We start from the raw sequence: 20,916 nt of genomic DNA on the forward strand, positions 1-20,916 counted from the left end.
ACACTGCCTTCAGCTTAAACCTAATCATATGATATTAACTGATTATAAACTATTAAAGATTATTAAAACATGCAAGTTAATTATCATTACCTCATAATCATATTACTTAATTTGTTCATAACTATATTTATAGTCATAATTAATTACCAAAATAAATTTTATTTGGCTTCCTGTGTCTTTTTTCAAAATTAAGCCTTTGAAACAAGTAACTAACAGAGTCTGTCTACTTTATATATACTAGATAAAACAGTGGTCCTCAAACTCCTCAGAGAACTGCTAAAGCCAGCATTTCAAATGTTCAATAAAAACCTCCCACAATAAACAAAGATTCATCTCGGTGTGGCGGCACAGGCCTTTAATCCCAGCACTCAGGGAGGCAGAGGCAGGTGGATCTCTGTGAGTTTGGATCTCTGTGAGTTTGAGACCAGCCTGGTCTACAAGGTGAGTACACAAAAGCCAAGGCAAGACAGAGAAACCCTGTCTCAAAAAAAAAAAAAAAAAAAAAAAAAAAAAAAAAAAAAAAAAAGAAAAAAAAAAAAAAAAAAAAAAAAAAAAAAAAAAAAAAAAAAAAAAAAGATGAAGAAGAAGGAGGAGGAAAAGGAGGAAGAAGGGAAGAAGGGGGAACACTGCACTGGACCCCACTTGGACTGTTATAACGCTGATCACTGGAAAAAGCTGCCCATGCCTCATCATCTGCCAAGAGCATACACAAACTATGGAAACTTTTGGATTGACTGCTATACCCTGACTCATCAAAATAAGGTCAATTTCCCCAAGTTCTTCCTCTACAGAAAAAAATTCCCAAACTTGAGTCTGACCAGCCAAAAGCCCACTGCCCTGTGGGACAACTGAAAATTAAAAGTTGCTCTTGTCTGACACCTAAAGAGCACTGCTTCCACAATGAACCACGTAAGCCTCAAACGATTGTCTAAGTCTCTGTCATCCAATTGATTAAAAAAAAAAAAAACAAAAAACATTTAAGTTAAAATACATTTAATTTCCTCTCAGGTTTATCCTTCTCAGATATCTGAAGATATTGATGGCTAACTGTAGCTTTAGCAACAGCAAACACACAGCTGCCTGGTCAGCCCATTTCATATGTCCAGTTTAGCCTTGCTGACAGGCTTCACACTAACCAAGATTTGAGTTGCTAAAACTTATGACGAACAGACAATTGAGTTATATAGGTCAAAGAAAATGAATGACACAAGTTTATACAGGCTTAAGAAAATAATTCATACATCTGAAATTACGATTCAGAAGTTTAAATATGTCATGTATGGGTCCAAGTAAGTGAAAGGTAGATAGAGGTTGTTTCGATTCATTCCCTTGTCTCTGTGGAGTCCCTCTCCCTCACACATCCTCAGAGTGCACAGCCAGTCCTCCAGACCCCTACAGATTCCTCTCTTGACTTGCTCTTTTCAAGGCCTTTTCTCCACATTCCCTGGCGCCTGATCCCCTCACCAGGACAGGACATCCTCGCCAGAACTAACATAAATCTGGCCTTTTACCCTGACAACAGCTCCCAGGATACTCCTACCCTCTCCTTTTCCCTGGCCTCCATTTGCATACTCACACTCTCCAGACTCCCCAAACCTCTGTCTGCCCACTTTTCTACCAGCCCCATTGTATGGATGCCACCTCTCCTTCCCTCCCTACACACCATCCACCCCTCTTTATGCCTACATTACAACCCCCAATACTCGCTACCCTCTTCCAGCCTCGGCTTAGGCCTTAAATCCACAATTTCTATGCCACAACTCTTCAACCTACAATACTCCCAAAATAAGTTAAAACAAAAACAAAACAAAACAAAACAAAACAAAAAAAAAACAACAAATGAAACCTTCCACCTAGTCCAGAACCTTTGCTCCATTAACTGTCTCTTTATGTCCTAAGTCTCTAACCCTTAAACTAGCCTCTCCATTTTCATACACAATACCACTCACTTTTTGGTCATATATACATATATTGGTTTTTGATACAGGGTTTCTCTATGTAGCCTTGGTTGTCCTGGGCTTGCTTTGTAGACCAGGCTGGCCTCGAACTCACAGAAGTCAGCCTGCCTCTGCCTCCTTGAGTGCTGGGATTAACGGCAAGTACCACCATGCCTGTCTTCAGTCCTAAATCTTAAGGACACTTTCTTTTCAATACTTTTGGATGTTGGAGAGATGGCTCAGTAGCTAGGAGCACCGGATGTTCACGCTATGTGTTTTGCCTTCACATAGATGGTCCCTGATACTCAACAATCCTGACAAGTGACTAAACTGTCCTTCCCCAGAGACTAAGAGACAGTCCCCACCGTTTCAGCCAGACTCTCACTACAGAATTGGCCGGCCTTTTCCCCCCTTCCTCCTGCCTATTTCAGTATACAGATAACTTCCTCCCTTACAGTTCTTCCCTCTCTGATAGCCAATCGGATACCACCACACTCCTCAGTTTCCTCAGTACCCAAAGTTACCAGCTCTCACCTTCCAAAGCTCAGCTCTACTTTCCCAAAATCACCTATCTTAAATCCTCTCTCACACCAACTTATAGACACCTCACTTTGCCCATATCCACTCCTTATCTCTGCTATGAGAAGAGATTTCTTCTTCTCATAGATCCCTAAATACTCATTCGGATACATTCCCTATACTAAGCAGCTTCTGGACCTCCTCACAACCTCCTTCCTCCTAGCCACAAACAATTCCTTAAAACATTTTCCTTTCCGTCCCAGACCCACTACACTCCTATCCAAAGACTCTCAAAGACCTCCTACCCCATCCCTCTTATACACAGGAAGGTCCCCACACTTTTTACACAGTTCCTTCCTGTTAGATGGCCACATCAGACTGGCCCCTCTATTATCAATATTCATCCTCACCCTCCAGCTCCTGTTTCCTCAAGATCACCTGTTCCTCACAAATCTCATCTCTGTTCTCACACTTTTACTTTTTTCTGCCCAAACAATTGCCACACAGCCACTGCCAACTGACTCCCTTAAATTCATTAACTGTCTAGATGTCCTCAGACATCAGACACTTGTTCTAAGTCCTGCACTCCAAAATATAAGACATAACTAAACCCAAACTGTCTCCTCTCCAACACACACACACTTTTCACGGCCAAGCCCTCACTTGAGTCAAGGTCATCCAACAAACTCTCCTAAACTCCACTGATCCCTCCTTCAATGCCTCCCACTTTCTTTGCACCTCTCTTCAAAGCCCTCTGTTAGTCACAATCCCTTTCACTACTGATACCCTAGTTATCAATGTCCTCTCCCCACTGCTGACTGCTTATGCCCTTAACCATCCAAGTCCCCCTTTGGAAACCTTTTCACAGCAACCCCAAAAACCTGTTACCAACCATCTCTCTTACCATTTGCAAAGAGCCTCCCCAATTGTTCATGTTCCTAAAATATTTCTATTTAAAAACCTGAATACCACTCCCAAAACTATTATGATATAATAAAAGCCTCCCAATTTATATTTCCCACTATATAACTATGCCCTACTTTCAAATAACAGTTGTTCTTCAATTAACCCTGTACAACCAATCTAAATTTCTTGTCACTTCTCAAGAACTCTCAGAGAGACTCCAGAAAGTACTCCTGTCAACCAACAGCTCTGATTACATCCAAAGACCTTCCAGCGGAATGCAGATATGGCCTAAGTATACACCTTTAATTCCTAACAATGAAGGTAAAATTAGTTTGTAGAAGGAAGCACCCATGTTTGAAAGTAATGTCTAATTAAGGGGCAGAAAAAGTGACAAATCAGAGAAAGATTTGACAGAATAGGATACACCCAATTCTCATGAAGAGAGAAAAGAAAGAGAAGCACTTGAGAGAGCAGTGCAGAGAAAGAAAGGAGAAGGCAGTTTTATCAGTTCAGTTTTACAGAGACAGGTTGAAGAAAGAACAAGCTAGACAGGTGAGTGAAGAAAGAATGAACCAGAGAACGAGGAGGAGCCAGAAGATTAGATCATATTGTTGGAGCTAGTTTGAGGCCAAGCAGAATAATTCAGTCAGAGGCTGAGAGAAGCCAGTTTAAATCAGTCAGCTTGGAGAGATGTTTGAGCCAGAACAGTTGAGTTGAATCAGCCAGCCAGAGTTCAAAAAGAGCTAGAAAGGGTGTGCTCATTCAGCAGTAATCCTCAGAGGCTGAAAACATTCTAAGCATAGATTAGATTGTACGGAGGCTAGAAGCTTCCAGGACTAGTCGTAGGCTTGCAGACAAAGGCAGAAGCCTCCAAGATGGCAGTTGCATCAAGTGAATAAAAGATATTTTCATACATCCCTACACACAGAGAGGTGCAGTACGCCTCTTCATCTATACATACTGAGCTGCAGTGAACCTTTACAGATATAGGTATGGGTCCAATGTAACTAGATTCTTTATATTTTCACGAAAGCTGGACATAAAGATTTTACAATTTCTGTCTATATTTTCTAATTACCAACTGTTAATCCCTCACACAAAATTGCTAAAAATTATCTAGAGACAAAGTAGCATAATGTCTGTAGGTCAGATAAAAAAATGCTAGACACTGGCTTGTAAAAAAAAAAGATTTTGTCCTTCAAGTTCCACACTCAGGTTCTAAACCAGTGAGGGCAACATGGCTCATGCCTGTGAGGAGCAAAGATAAGGAGCTTGGCTTAGACTGAAGACCCTCAGTCCCAGGCTTGAGCCCACCCTGAAGCCAATACCACATTTCTGAGATACTCACTACTCCATGATCAGGGTGAAGCTGTTTTTGCTCTCAAAAGCATCATAAAGTTGGATCAGGTTTACATGGCTGAGCTGGTTCATGATATTGATCTCATTCTTCACATCCTCCTTGTGGGACCACAGGAAAAGAGGTTTTCCAAAAAAAAACAAATCAGGAAGAGAAGCCAGTTGCATCCCTCAAGATGTGCATGTATATACACACACATATACACACACACTCATATTCACACACATTCACACAATACTCACACATATATACACTCATACACACACACACACACACACACACACACACTCTTGACGCTTCTTTCAACTTCTGCTGTCACACCAGGTTTCCTTGACTCATCACCCAAATGTGTCCTTATAACAGAAAGGACCTTGGTCCAACCCACCCACTCATCTCACAGACAGGAGGCCTGGGAAGGAAAAGTCCTGTTGCCCAAGGTCCAGCACACATGACATGCCAGGCTGTCCACACAGACAAGGTCTGGGCTAAGGAACATGGGTGGCTTAGTGAGTGGTGTATGAAAATCAAGGTGAAGGGAGAGGGAAGACATCAAGTTTCTGAGAGGTATGGAGGGGGCTGGGTATGAGGGGCTGGGAGCTCAGAAGGAAATGAAAGTGTCTTGGTCTTGGCTAGAAGGATCTGTGTAGCCTGGGGCAGATGTCTCACCCGGTCCTTTACGCTCTTCACTTTGATGATCTTGGCTGCCAGGGCAAGGCCAGTAGACCTCTCTGTACACCTGTGCACCTGGCCAAACCGGCCCCTGCAGAGAATCAGGGACACAGTAAGCTGACATTAGGAAAAGTTCACCAAGCCCCTGAGGTCTGCCATTCCTCCTCGATACACACACCATGTGGACTGTCCTACACCAACCAGTGCCTCGTATCTTAGTCATAAACCCGGGCTAACCTGAAGTCTGAAAATCACCTCTTCACTCCTCACATCATGGGATCTACTCTACAGCCTAACAGAAAGAGCATTCTCACCTTACTATGGGCTATTCTGGATGAGAGTATCCCCCTTACCCACTCCACATCATACCAGCCTATTTGCACACCTATGCCTGGCACTTCTGCTACCCCACATCCTACTTTGATGGCTTTCTTCTTCACGTGTGCAGCCATATGCATCCAGGGGATACCTCTGTCCATTCATATGTGGGTCAGCCTCAGTGCTCCAGTTTCTGACCCCCACCCGGGCAGAGGCTCCACTCACCCTCCCAAGACTTCATGTTGGGACACTGTGTAGCCTGCTGAAATCAGGGTATCCTTGACACTGACTATCCGATGTTCAAACGGGGCTGGGGGTGCTGCACTGTCATCTGTAGAGAGACAACGAAGAAGGCATGAGTCTCCTTCAAGTAGCTTCCCATCCTAAACACACTAAACCTCAACTGGGTTACCAGGCCCACTGCCCATCTTACAGCCCTAGTATGGCAAAACCCTGCCTTTAGAATCATCACAATGGAGACACATTCATCAGGAAAGGAAACTGAGCTCACTGAATCAGTGAGCAGAATTCCATGAGGAGGCTGTATAGCCATAGCTTATTGTGTAATTCAAATGCTGATTTCTGTACCCCCATATCTGTTTGCAATATTTGTTCTGAGAATCTCCTGTTTCAGTGTTGTATAAACACTGCTCTTCAATTGTTCCCTGATATGCTAATAAAGCTGAGCAGGGGAGAGAATAGGGATGGCCTTCCTGCCAGCCAGGAGAGGAAGAGGAAGAAGAGGAAGAGGGGGTTGAGCCACTGGCAGAGGTTCAGAAAAGAGCAGGAGAAGGGCTGGAGCAAAAAAGCTAAAAAATGAGAGTATTTCTGGGATGTACACTGCGAGGAAACCAAATTAACTTAGAGGGTTAAAAATAGATTAATAACTGCTCAGTTCTTGTTCTGTGAAGCTTGTTAAAATAATATAATACAGTTCCAATTATTTGTATGATAGCAAGGTTAAGAGAGACACTGAGAAACAAACCAAGTTTTATAAAAATAACTTTAACAAGGGGCTATGGGGAATGGTCAGGGGCATGTGAGAGGGAGGCAGTTAGAAAAATAAACACACTATTCTCACCCCTCAGCTTTGGCTCCCTGATAGTTAATCTCAGCTAGATCCCAGAGGGAAAAAGAGCCTGTGGTGGAGCCCATGGCGGGCATTTCTTAGGGCATGGGATGGTGAAGATGGTTAGCGGATCTAGAGGGAAAGCAAGGGCAGCTAGCACTTGGAAAGACAGTGGGGAAAGGCATTTAAGAATGTTTTTTTTTTCTTTTTAATTGTATTACTGTGTGTGTATGTGTATACATGTAGATTCCATGGCACACATGTACATGTGGAGATCAGAGGATAATTTTCAGGAGTTGGCTCAGCTTCTACCATATGGTTTCCAGGAACCAAACTCAGGCCATCGGGCTTGGCAGCAAATGCCTTTACCTGCTGAACTGGCCCTTGGTTTTCAATTTAACTAGGTAATCTGAGTACCTAGAAATGTGACCGGAAATCGTAAAGGAAGGAGACATGCAGCAATTACAACGCTACAAAGCAGTTTCTGTACAAATGGCTGGAAGCTGCCAAGGCTGGGTTAGCATTTGTTCGAACTCATCCTGGCAGCATCCTGCTTGCTCCCTGACTACAGACAGCACCCCACAGACAAGAGACCCTAGTACTTTTGTAGTGGAGGGTCTTTGTGGTAGAAGAGACAACCAATACCCCTCTGGAATAACAAGTATGTCCAAATCTGTCCACTTCCACCCTATTGCAAATGGCAGTGGGAATGGCTGACAGTGGCTTACACGTATCACTCAATGTCTTGTCTTTACTTCTCTTCTCCTCTACCCCTTTGGGGGGGGGGCATCATATGTAATCTAAAATGACCTTAACCTCCTTACGTAGCCATGATGACCTTGAACTTATCTCCCCACCTCCATCTCCCAAGTGCTTGGGTTAGAGACATGCAACACCGAGTTTGGTTTTATGCAGTGTAGGGGTCAGACCCAGGGCTTCAGCTTTATGTATACTGGGCAAACAGTCTACCAACTGAGCTACATCCTTAACGCTTATGCTTTTTGCATTCTTGACTGCCTTACTTTAAAATGCTGCTAACGGTGGGTCCCTCAGGCAGGGAAGTTGCTTTGAGACATCTACCCAGTGGGACAACAGAGGTTCCCACCTCCCAACCATCAACGCTGATTCAAGACCCAACTTTAGTCCTTCTTCAGAACCGCATAATCTATGGAAGGTAGATTCACTCAAGGCGGGTTGAGCTGGGCCACAGCCTCACTTACCTAGAACCGTGATGGCGGCCTCTGCAGCAGCAGACACCCTCCTTCTGGCCTCAGTGCTCTCTGAGTCCTTGGCTGCATGGTCCCTCCCAGGCTCAGGGTTTCCTCTTCCTGGGTCCATGTCTGTAGTCCCCACAGTCTCATCTCCCCAGTCCTTTGTGGCTAAGCTTGGCCTTGTGATAGGCTCAGCCTCGGGCCCTGTCTCCTCCGCACTCACTCCCTCATTGTTGCTGCTCCTCTTTGGCAGGGGTAGAAATGGCTGAGTTCCTTTAGGGATCTGGTCTTCCAATTCAGTTCCAGGGCCTTTGGGACGTGGGTCCTGCTCATCATGGTGAACAAGTGCCGGAGCTTCTGCAGAGGCAGTGGGACTGCCCCTCTGTGTCTCAAAAAGCTCCCCAGGAGTAGCCATCCCTTGCACATGGAGAGAGACCCTGGGCAGAGAGAAATATGGCCCTGAGTTCAAAACAAGGAAATTCAGGGGATGAAGCTCAGCAACCATGCATTGCTTAGTGTCATCGCTGGCTTTAGCTGTCAACGTGCCACAAACTTAAAGTTGCCTGGAAATAGAAAACCCCAGTTGAAGAATTGGTGAGACCAGACTGCCTATGGACATGTCTATGGAACATTTTCTTAATTGCTAATTGATGTAAAGGGCCTAGCCTGCTAATGGCAGCACTTTCCCTAGACAGATAGGCCTGAGCTATATAAGAAAGGTAGTTGAGATGCAAAGACCAACAGCCAAACATAGGCAGAGTTCAGGGAATCCTGTGGAAGAAAGGGAGGAAGGAAGGCTTATAGGAGCTGGAGGGGTCAAGGATACCACAAGAATATGACCCAAAGAATCAACCAACCAGAGCTCATAGGGGCTCACAGAGACTGAACCAACCATCAAGGAGCCTGCACGGGTCTCACCTAGGTCCTTTGCATGTATGTCTGGTTGTGTAGCTTGGTGTTCTTGTGGGATGCCTAACAGTGGGAACAGGAGCTGTTTCTGACTCTTTTGTCTGCTTTGGGATCCTTTCCCTCCTACTGGGTTGCTTCATCCAGCCTCGATGTGAGGGTACATGCCTAGTCTTATTGTAACTTGTTATGCCATGTTTGCCTGCTATCCCTGGGAGGTCATCACTTTTCTGAAGGGAAACAGAGGAGGAGTGGATCTTGGGGAAAGGGGAGGTGGGGAGCGGCTATCAAGAGAGGAGGGAGAGGAAACTGAAGCTGAGATGTGCTATATGAAAGTATCAATAAATTAATAAACAAGAAAAGGAAGGCAGCTGAGCAAGCCAGTAAGCTGTGCTCCACCGTGGTCTCTGCTTTTGTTCCTGCCTTGAGTTCTTGCCTTGGCTTCCCTTGATGATGGGCTGTAATCTCTAAGCTGAGCAAACCCTTTCTTCCTAAGTTGCTTTTGGTCATGGTATTTAATCACAGCAACAGAAAGCAAACTAAGGCACTTAGCATGTACAAGGTCCTGGGTTCACTCATCACCTTGCCAGGACTGTGTGCTCTATGTAACATCTCTGGATCACGGTAGTCCAGTTTTCCTAATTTTTGTTGCATTTTAAGCGAACTGATGAAAGTACTTGTTAAGATTTTCAAAGTGCTAATAAAAAAATAAAACAAATACTTAGAGATTTACCCATACAAATAATAAAATTGCTTCAGTAACATTCGTAATATAGTATTTATGATAACAGGAGCACTAAATTATATTTTTCTAAACATTATTGTTATGACAATAGGCCTGATTTTCTTATTTTTATTTAATTGAAATATAGTTATATATTTCCTCTTCACTAATAATTTTTAGTGTGCTATGAAAGATAAAAAAATTGAGTTTGTAGTGTATGTACTATAAAACCATGAATCAGAAGTTAAGTAAAGATTAACAGCATTTCGGTTCAGCACCAATCCTCTTGTGAAAAATTAGCTTCCATGTTTGAAGCTCAAGTGTCCCCGAAAATGTTGGGATTGGAGAAATAGCTGCCAGTCATAAAGACTGGCATTCAAATCCTGACACCCATGTAACAATTTGGGCAACTCATTAATCTGCTAACGCCAGCTGTGACAGAGCAGGAACAAGGGCTCACTGGGCCTTTCAGTACAGCAAAAATAAAGCAAACAACAATAACAACCACAACAAAATACCCATGAGCCCCAGATTCAGGGATACAAAAGAATAGACAGAGAGCAAGAGAGGAAACCACTTTCTCTGACGCCATGCACACGGGCACATATACCTGCTAACAGAAGTGAACATACATCCAGAAGTGAGCATATACACACATAAGTAAATAGATAGATAAATAAATAAATAAACCTTCTTAAAAAGAAACACAAATATGGCTCATCTAGTTTTTTAAGAGAAATAAAAATGATAGTTAAGACAGGCCAGGGGTGAAGCGTTAGTGATAAAGGAAGATTATGTACACACACTACACACATCCATACACACACACACACACACACACACACACACACACACGAATACTCCACACATACATACAACATACACACAGGTGGTAAATTCCATGTTATATGTTCTTTATCACAATGAAAAGGAAAAAGAAAAAACAGAAGGCCTTGTCCAGCAGCTGAAAGCCCAAGCCCCTCCCTGAGGTTGAGGCCTGTGAGAACAGAAGGTGACCCCAAGTGATGCAGCTCGAGACACGGCAGCCTATGTAAATTAAGCACTGGGCAAGAGGCCTTGGGACCACCATGTGTCAGTGGTGATGGTCGGTGGTACTCAAGCTAAGAGTCCCTGAGCCTATCTCAGACCAAGAGATCCAAAGGAGTCTCAAGGTGGTCAGTGGAAGAGGCCGCTGGCCACTGCAGCCCTCTCTGGTCTTCTCTTCCATGGACTAGGAAGTGATCCCAGTGTCATGAAATCTACACGTCACATGCTTGAGGGTCTCCTATTATTTGTACAACTTGAGGACACGGGACTGATGGAAAATTTCTTATGACTCATTTACCCTTCCTCCCAGGAGTGCTGCTTCTAAGCTTTCCTGGGAACATCCTGACCATACTACCCCTCTTGCCTTTAGGGAGATATCCTTACCTGGCCCTACTTGAAGATCCTCCTTATGCCCTGGAGGTTGTGACTCAAGTAATTATGCCAGAGACCTTCTTATGAGGCTCTGACTCAAAGATACTCTTGACACATCTGCCCCTGCACTTACTCAGGAACAAAATAATCAAGACAATGTAAACTTGAAAAGGTAAGCAATATTCGGTAGGCTAGAGAAGTTGGCAGCAGATCAAATTAAAAGCCTCTTCCTGATACTGATAGACAGAGAATGGTGTGGATAAATAATAAAAGAATAAAATATTAAGAGCACTCTTTCTTAGAAAATGTAAACTCATACAAGGCCACTGTGGTGTTGTATGACCAAGGAAGAAAAGAATAACAAGATTAAACATATAAATAAATTCTACAAATATGTAAAATATAAATGCTGTATTGTGGCAGAAATTAAATAATAACTGTAGAGCTTTGGCCTGAAGACTTTTCTTGAGCCTAATGCAATTAGCACTCTGACTATTAAAAGCTGATAACACACTAGCTTGGGTGTTTTTCGTTTTTGTTTTCTTTTCTTTTTCTGTCTAGTACCATGGAAACTGCAAGAGCTAAGAACAGGCTGTCAGCTTTGGCAAAATATGCCCTTGAAGCTGCAATATTGCTAAACATTGAGTTGTGGGATTGATGAAGGAAATGGATAGTAAAAGATAATTCTGTTCTGTCATGGTTTATCAATAATGACTAAACTTATGACCAAGTTAAAGTTAAAACCCATGTACGGGGACAAAAATGATATGATCTGTGTTTTGGAACAACATGCATCTATCCCTGCCTGCTAAATTCTGTATAGACAAAGAAGCACCCAGACTGCCAGTCAGTCAGGATGTGAAACTCCTCCCAATCCCCGGGCCTGACTCATTCCTCCCTCACCGCTCTCATCTCCACCCTTCTTCAGACCCTGGACCCTGGCAAACCACCTTCACGATCAAATGCATGCAGAGGGCTAGGCCAGCGCTTCGCGTGTAGTAACATGCTCTGTCAACCCCATTTGTTGAAGTAATTATTTATCTAAAACAAATTTGTTCTGTTTTCCATTAGAGTGGAAAACAAAGGTACCTCAGTGGTGCCTGAGGACCAAATGTACCCATGGTACTCCAGACTAAAGGGATCAGAAACTCTGGGCCTGGATACTTCCTTTTTAATCCCCACTCTCCATCCCCCAGGCAATTCTCATGCTGCCAGGTGGACACTAGTGCCCCAGGGTCCCAAACACAAGATCTTATCCCAATGACTCTAGTGCAGCTCCATGTACACAGTGGTCACCCATCATGTACCCCTGGCCCTTCAGCCACGCTGCATCGAAAGGGATGCAGCTAACTGCCCCCATTGCCCAGCACAGAAGAACATCCCTTACCTGCGATGTGCTTCACCCCTGTGAACGGCACTGGCTGGAGTCAGTGGCTCTACGGGTTGAGGGCTAGGCCCTAAACTCAGCCACAGGGCCTCTTCTGAGGGGCAACAGTCAGGCTTGCTGGACGAGGTTCCTTGACCCACACTTTGTGACATCTTGAGGCTGGTGAGGACCTCGCTGATTCTGTCGATCGCTACAGACAGTTCCAGGGTAGTGCCAGTGTTCTCACTGGATGTTTCTGGAGCCCTGGATTCTGCTTCTGTGGGTGGGGGTACTTGGCCTGGGCCAAGAACTTCAACTCTCTGCCTCAGTGAGGCTCCTGCCTGAGTGAAGTCAGCTCCCTTTGAGGAAGTATTGATGAGGAGAGGCAGCCTCTCTCCTGTCCCCACTGGTATGTCTTCCTTCTGGCTCTCTACAATATAATAGGCAGGTGAAAACATACTCTTTAATAAACACATATTACAAAGAAAAGAAGAACATATATAAGTCATTTCATGTACTGCATCTATAAAAGCCAAAAACTAAACATAACTCATGCTGCCATCGGGAACATGTCTGGATGAAGGAACATCCACCCCATGGAGTATTGTACATCCATTTTTAAGATGAGAAAATAGGGGCTTGAGAGGTGGATGGCTCAGCACTTACAAGCACAGGCTATTCTTCCAGAGAATCAAAGTTTGAGCCCCAGCACCTACATGATAGCTCACGATTGTCTATAACCCCAGTTCCAAAAACTCCAATGCCCTCTCTGGCCTCCACAGACACCAGGTACACCAACACATAAAGACAAATCACCAGTACATGCTGAGAAAAGAAGGGAGGATGTGCTTGAGTGTGTACATATATGTAAACATACAACCACTTATAATGTGGTTTACATAGACTGGACCACACTGGAGAAGGACTTTTTAAATGATCACAAATAAAGACCTTAAGGAGGAAGAACAGAAGCCAGACTTGACTTAGCATACCTTGTTTTGTCAATTTAATTCTAGAGCCCCCCCCCCCAAAAAAAAGACTTTATTTTCTTGAGACAGGGTCTCACTGTGTAGCCCTGAGTAGCCTGAAACTCGGAGAGATTGGCCTACTTTTGCCTTCTGTGTGCAGGATTAAAGGTGTGCACCACCATGCCAGCCACGTAAAGTTTTACAAGAGAATTAACTTTAATAAAAGCAATCCAGCCAGACTCTTGTGATGTTTTTGTTGTTGTTGTTTTGTTTCTAGTTTTGGTTTTGGTGTGTTTTGGGAAACAGGATTTCTCTCTGTGTAGCCTTGGCTGTCCTGAACTCACTCTGTAGACCAGGCTGGTCTCAAACTCACAGAGATCCACCTGCCTCTGTCTCCTGCATGCTGGGATTACAGGCGTGTGCCCCCATCAGCTGGCCCAGCTTAACTCTTAATTCTGGCACTCTAAAGTTGGAGTCAGGAGGACCAGAAGTTCAAAGTCACCCTTAGCTACACAGCGGAGTTTGAGACTAGCCTGGGCTACATGAGACCCTGTCTCAAAAGGCAAACAATGAAAACAACCATACCACAGGTGGTGCAGTGGGTACTTTTATTTTGAGCCATTTTGTGTGCGTAGAAACAAGCAGGTGTAGCCACTCACCTTCCCACAGCCTCCTAGAGGGGTCGGCTTGCACACTCCTGGCATTCAGCACATGCTTTGGCTTTACTCCTGTAACTTCTGCTTGCTCCTAAAACAAAACATGAAAACACCATCATTCAGACTTCAAATACCTGTGAACCACCTACAACATGCTTAAATGTAGTTAGGTTATTTCATATGACGCGCAGCAGTGTTAGGGAACATAGTATGATCACGCTGGTGATGAAAACACTGAAGCAGGAGAAGCCTCGTTTCTCAGGACCCATGTTCTTTCCAGTGCTTCACTGAATGGCTAGGGAGCTGGAGTCTCCTAAGAGGGGGTTTCAAATACATAGGAGTACAAAGGTATTAGACCAGGGATGAAAAAAAAACCTCAGTCCTAAATCATAAACTCAGATAAGCTAGTCATGCTGCAATAGTTCTGATTGTTACTGGATTCAGAAGTCAAATCCATGCTTCAGATCTGAGCACTACCATCAGTGGCTAACCTCATGCTAGGAGCTGAGGAACTGCTGAGGTTCGTCAGAGTTGCCAGATCTTCATTGCTTTCCAAAAGACACTGGTAGTAGGTTTTTGTTTTAATCAGACTTATTAAGGCATAAAATTTAATTTATTAAAGCACCCTTTGATACAACAAATTACATATACAAACTATAAACTTTTTTTTTTTTCCTGTATGACAGGGTCTCACTACATAGTCCTGGCTTGTCTAGAACTCTCTCTCTCTAAAGACCAGATTCACAGAAATCTGCACGTCTCTACCTCTTGAGTGCTGAGATTAAAGATATGTGCCAACGTAACAGCTCAACAAATGTACAAAATATAGAACAACTCTGTCACCCCTAAAAGGATCCCTAGAATTTTAATTTTAAAAAATCTTAATTTTCAGTGTTGGAAACCAACTAAAACTTATTCTATGCAACAGAAAAAAATATATCTTCAGCTCCTTTTTTGTTTGTTTTGGTTTATCTCTGGGCTCCCACTGAAGAACTCTGTGGCTGGGGCAAGAGAGAGGCCTGTTGCTGGTGCTGGTGGATCACACATGCAGGACTAGGGGCTCATTAACCAGTGCTGTTGTTGTGAATTAACACAATTCACACTTGGGACTTAACGGTCAAAGGTTCAGAATCCCTGGAGGGTCCCAGCAAAGGGTGGAAAATGTTTCTGGAGAGCTCCCTGACAGTCACAGCGTAACCAGGCCCAGTATAGGGCTTTGAACATGTATATCAGGCCCTGGTCTCTAGCAGAACTTATAGGTTTAAAGAAGAGCTGACGATCATCCCCCTGGACCAGTGCTCAGCATCCTTACACAGCTGGATCCTTGACTCTTTGTTTCAAGACAGCTATAGATGTTGAGTACCTTTTGTGTGCTAGACACACTTTTCAAAACATTCCCCAGCTTGGTTCCCTAATCTTCCTGTCCACTCTTTGAGGCAGATAATATTTACTAATGGGATAGTTCCTGACTTACAGAGAGAAAATGAGCAGCTGAGGAGTTGGACAAGGGCTCAAGGCAGAATTTTAAAACAGCAAATTTGCTTTGAGAGGCCAGGTTCATGCCGTACTGCTCCACTGCAAAGGGTGCTGTAGGGTCCACAACCCAGCCCCTAGGCTGAGGTTGACCACAGACAGTGGTGCCCCGTCCCCCAAACATGATTTGACTTCAGAACCAGTCTCAACCTGAACTACAGCAGCATCAATAGTTGACCTGAGTTGACAGGAGATAGGGTTTATTTTCCTATTCCAAACCCAACTCCTTTGTTCATCCTCCAGGGGAGTCCCCCAAATCCTCCTTCATGTTTTTCCTGTGCCGTAGTCACCTCTCAGTCTGTTCCCTTCTCACCCCTTTGTGGTTCCAGAGCATGAGCCCCCATCCTTGGAGATCACACAACTTTCAGAATTGGTTCTCTCCTTCTACTGAATGGGTCCAAGATCAAACTCAAGTTATCAGACTTCGCGGCCAGCGTCTTTACCCATCTTGTGAGCCCAAGGACACTAAGTTTTACTTTATCTTATCTTATCTTCCTTCCTTCCTTCCTTCCTTCCCTCCTTCCTTCCTTCCTTCCTTCCTTCCTTCCTTCCTTCCTTCCTTCCTTCTCTTTCTATCTTCCTTTCAGTACACATGTGGAGGTCTGAGGATAACTTGTGGGAGTCAGTTCTCTCTTTCTGTCATGTTGGTCCTAGGGAATTAAACTCAGTTCAAGAGGTTTGGCAGCAGTCGTCTTTACCCACTGAGCCATCGTGCCAGCCCAGTTCTGCTCTTTCAACAGTAATGGCACAATGCATGTAGAACACATAGCCCAGTGCCCAGCACATACAGACTAGCTGTTATTATGATCCTCGTGTCATCAGTGTGGCCCAGACCTGTGCAGTGGGCATACCCCTTCCTTCCTCTGCAGGATCCATCCTGCCACTCCTGTTTAGAAAGCTGGAGAGGCACTGCCACAGCCCTCCTCATCAGACCATCCTGAGGCAGACCTTATTGGCTCAAACTGTCCTTTCCTTCCTTTTCTTCAGTATAGGAAGGCTCCTGCATCTGCCTGCTCATGAGGGCTAATGTCCTGAACAGCCTGACTGTGTTAGGCCCACCCACAATCGAACCTGAAGCTGTCTGCAGCTGGCTTCTAATGATAATCTAAATCATTATTACAACCACACAAAGTTCAGTGAGCACTTTAGAAGATGGAGCAGGTAGTGGGTGGTGGGCTGGGGCTGAAGTTCAATGGCAGGAGGCCTGCCCTGTATACGTGAGACCCTGAGTTTAATCCCCATTATTACCACCTTGACCAAGCCATGCCTGGCAGAATTTCCAAATTTAACAATGTTAGGATGTAGGTAAGGTCTACATATAATTACTACACCCCTGCTCTGATACGAAAGAAATGGATGGTCTCCAGAAGTTTCTGGAATCCTGATTTTGGCAATGAGAATTTGTTAAAGACCCATGGTTAAGCCTCAGTTTGCCGAGGTCTCTGAACTACAAGCTCATCTCTGACAAGTAGTTAAGCTTTCTGTCATGATCCAGTTAACAACTGGCAATCTAAAGGGAAGACAGGCCCCAAACCAGCAGACAGTCACTGATACATGGATTAAGCACAACGATCAGAGGGAGATCCAGTGGACAATGCAGACAAGTAGTGTTGCAAGAACGGAAAGACAGTTCCGTGGCCTCCCTGTTATGGATATAGACATGGTTTTGTTTTGGTCCCAGGTTTGGGATGTGGGACTGATTCAGATGGTCCAAAGCAGCAGGGTATTTGCTTCATGGGGCTCTGAGAGGAGCTCTTTGCCAGCTGCATGTAGTTTAAATCTGAGGACTCTGGAGAGGGGATAAATGCCAGAGCCCAGAGAGTGTGGAAAAAGAGAAAGAACCATGCTGCTCCTGCTTCCCCCTTGCTGCTCCTGGTTGCTGTTGTGAGACAACAAAACTGAGATCTCCTGAAATGAGAATTGGATTGCCTCCAAGGAACCTGATGACTCTAACCAGCAGGAAGCAGCTAAGAGAACTGCATCCCCTCTCCTACTAATCCTTTCTCTCTCCTAGCTGGTGTTGGGGTGATGGAAGGGACTGGGGTGAAGTAGGGAGAAAAAGATAAGAAACGTAAATAAGAGTTTTTGTTTTTTTTTAAGTACGCCAACACCTCCCCTGTCCTGCAGTGGCTATATATCCACAGTGCAGGCATCATTTAATTCCATTGATCTACAAACAGCGCTTATAAATAAATCAGGAAAGGGTGGAAAACAAAATAGGAAAGATAAAGTTTGTGAACAGGCAGTTCACTGAAAATGCAGAAGACTTGAAAAGATGTTCCATCCCTTAGTAAAAGACATCAAAGCTTTGCTATATGCCATTCTGTCATCTCTTGGGATTTTTATGAATTCAAAACAAGAATTAGTTGTATAAGACATATCACCAATTGCTTCATTTGAGTCTGATTTTATTAGAAAACTGTAAGAATTTTAAGAGCTTTAAGACATTCAGGGATGCTTGAATACTAACATATACTAAATAATAGCAAAATTGTTTGCTTTGGGGCTATAATAACAGCGATATGATTGTGCTTCTGAAATAGCCCCTGTCTACTTGTTGTTTGTTGTAATGGTGGGTTTCAGACGTGGGCCTCATGCATGCTGGATAAGTGCCCCCTTTGAGCAAGACCACAAATTCCAACTTGGTTCTCTCCCATAAGTATAAGAACACTAACCCTCTAAAAACACATTATCCAACATTTTGATTCTCTTCCTTCTTCTTTTCAGTTGATGAATGAGGATGAGATCTTACGTGCATTTTTAATACTTCATGTGATAAATTTCAAAAACATTAAAAAAAAAAACACACCGTCAAGGACATTCACCCCACAATATCCAGGACACACAGGAAAGGTGGTATTTGCCTCCAGCCTAGAAGGTCTTCCTGTAAATTTCAAATTATCTATACATTTAGCATTGTATACTATAGTTTCTGTGTAGATAGGTATTATCTTGTAGCAAAAACTATCCCCCCAAAAGGCTTGGAATTCATTTCCCACACTCAGGAAAACTAAGGAGAAAGCTCTTTCCTGAAGGCACAATGAACCTCCACTCACAGCCCCTGGAATGACTTAATATATATTTGGTTTTTTAAGACAGAGTTTCTTCGTGTAACCCTGACCTTCCTAGGACTTGCTCTGTAGACCAGGCTGGCCTCAAACTTACAGAGATACACCTGCCTCTGCCTCCTGAGTGCTGGGATTAAAGGCCAGCACCGCCACCTGGCTGAATTTATTTTTTTTAAACAAGGCCTCATATAGCCCAGGCTGGCCCTGAGTTCCTGACTCTCCCACATGCATGTGCTCATGGCTGGTCAGGATTTATCCAAACTGTGTGCTTTTAGTTATAAAATCTGTACCTGGACAGCTCAGGAAACTGGAAACTGATCCCCCTGGGGACCCAGGAACAGGAAGATGATGCTTGTCATACTAGTTTGTTTGTCTCTCATTTTGGTATTGACTAAACCTAGGGGCTCCTGCATCATAGGGGTTTTTCTTTTACTATGTTGAACTACCAAATTAAAGACATTATTAGTTTAATTTTCTTTTTAAGGCTATTTTCTAGAGTATAATTAGATTCTTCTTCTTTCACAAAGTCCAGGTTGGTTATCAATGAGCAGAGCCACTGCATGTGACTGTGTCCCGTTTTCTCTGCAGGCCAGCATTTCCAGGGCTGCAAAGCAGGGATTAGGGGTCTGAGGGAATGGTGTGCTCCAGGAGGGAGAAGAGGGGCAGGAAGAAGAGGGGCAGCCTGGTAGCCTGGGACCTGGTGGAAGGCATCCCCTTCAAGCACAAGACTCATTAGACCCCATTCCTTTCCCTGCCGCTGGTGGTGATGATCACAGATTGTAAAATGGTGATTCCAGGCTACTATTTGGTGTAGCTAAGCGGCTGACCTTCAGTTGTTCTCAAACAGGGCTCTGCTACACACACACACACACACACACACACACACACACACACACACAGTGGGCAGGCTTCTATTGGCCAGCAGATGTGACTCTACAATCCTGGGAACAGCTACTTCCAGAGATGCCATCTTTCACCTTGGTGTCTGGCTTCTGCTTGCTGTCCCCAGTGAGTCACTCTCAACAACTCATTCCCCCCCACAGGCAGCCACATACTTTGTCCACTCCGGGACAAAGCAGTGTTGGGGACAGTGAGGGTCAGTTCGTTGAGTAAGGGCTGTGGGGTAAATTGTCTCTTATTCCCTGTAAAGGGACAGAAAGGGGCAAGAGAGAAGTCCCAGGGATGTTAAGCTCAATACCTTCCTCTTCCTCACCACTGGTCTGTCCCTCACGTCTAGCTTGCCTGGAGTTGCCCAAGGACCTACCTTTTGACTGGACCAGCACCTCATCCTTTCTTGGAAAGAACAGGAATCACTGGACTGAACACCATCTTTGTCTCTAAGTTTCCATCTTTCATTTCCCCATCAACAGGACACAGAATATGTGAGGAGGAAACAATGTCCCCAAATCCCCCAAGAATCACTTCCTGGCCAGGTTCCTCACCAAGGTCCCCTGAACCCCCTCCAGCCAAGACAGGGAATCCAGAACCAACCTCCTCAGGGCCATCAGCCAGGCTGCCTTTTCTCCAGGGCACCTTCCCTTGCGTGACGAAATCATCCACCTTTGAGTTCTGGAATGCTGTCCCTACCAGAGCAATAGCCCTGTCCACAGCCACCACCATCCTGAAGAGGGCTTCGAGCCTGGCACCGTGCTGGGCACCCTCCTGCCTCACAGCCCTCAGCAGCTCCAGGACCTCAGGCCACGAGGTCTGTGCGGCGGCTGGGGGAGTGCTGCCAGGCCCTGCCAGGCCCAACTCCCGGGAGGCCTCCAGCCTATGCAGACCTTGTTCCAGGTGGCCCACGCCTCGGCACACACACTGCAGCTTTTCTGTGACGTCTTCTTGGAAATGCAAGAGTCTGTCTACCTTCTCACTCAGCACATTAAGTTTTTTGTCCATGGTGGCTAAGCAGGCTCTGCCCGACGCTGGCAGGCCCAGGGAGTCCAGACCCTCAGGATCCTCCTCTGAAATGCCCGACATCCCAATTCCGGTTTGGTAAGGGCAAAGACAAGGACAGGCACCACAGGCCTGCTTCTCACTTAGGTGGTGAGATCTGGAAGGCCATTGTCCTCAGCTGGTAAGACCCTTGCCACACAGTGCTAGCCTGCCCTGCTTCTGGGGCCTTTTGGGGGAACTGAGAGGGCCAGGTTCTCTGTGCTTCTGCCTTGCCTCTCTCCCACTCAGCCACTGCCAGAGACTGACAGGCTGAGTTTGGCCCAGGCCTTTCTGCTGGGGCCTCTTTGACATCATGGTAACAATTAACATTCCTCTTTGAGAGGCTGCTGACGGCAGA

The 20,916-nt window shown here is 44.8% G+C and overlaps 1 protein-coding gene across 2 annotated transcripts in view; it reads right to left on the minus strand.

The window, feature by feature from the left end:
• Nucleotides 1-20,916, minus strand: part of Mylk3 (myosin light chain kinase 3) — a 54,839-nt gene that overhangs the window by 18,876 nt on the left and 15,047 nt on the right. For both annotated transcript variants that reach the window (XM_055621221.1, XM_055621222.1), the window contains exons 2-7: nt 14,029-14,116; nt 12,423-12,831; nt 7,996-8,423; nt 5,932-6,037; nt 5,386-5,479; nt 4,711-4,820 (exon numbers count right to left, since the gene is read on the minus strand). In XM_055621221.1, coding sequence (XP_055477196.1) covers nt 4,711-4,820; nt 5,386-5,479; nt 5,932-6,037; nt 7,996-8,423; nt 12,423-12,831; nt 14,029-14,116 — 1,235 coding nt within the window. The remainder of the gene's footprint in view (nt 1-4,710; nt 4,821-5,385; nt 5,480-5,931; nt 6,038-7,995; nt 8,424-12,422; nt 12,832-14,028; nt 14,117-20,916) is intronic.

Source organism: Psammomys obesus, unplaced genomic scaffold (assembly GCF_907164565.1).
Source record: "Psammomys obesus unplaced genomic scaffold, mPsaObe1.curated_primary_1811, whole genome shotgun sequence".
Classification (NCBI taxonomy): domain Eukaryota; kingdom Metazoa; phylum Chordata; class Mammalia; order Rodentia; family Muridae; genus Psammomys; species Psammomys obesus.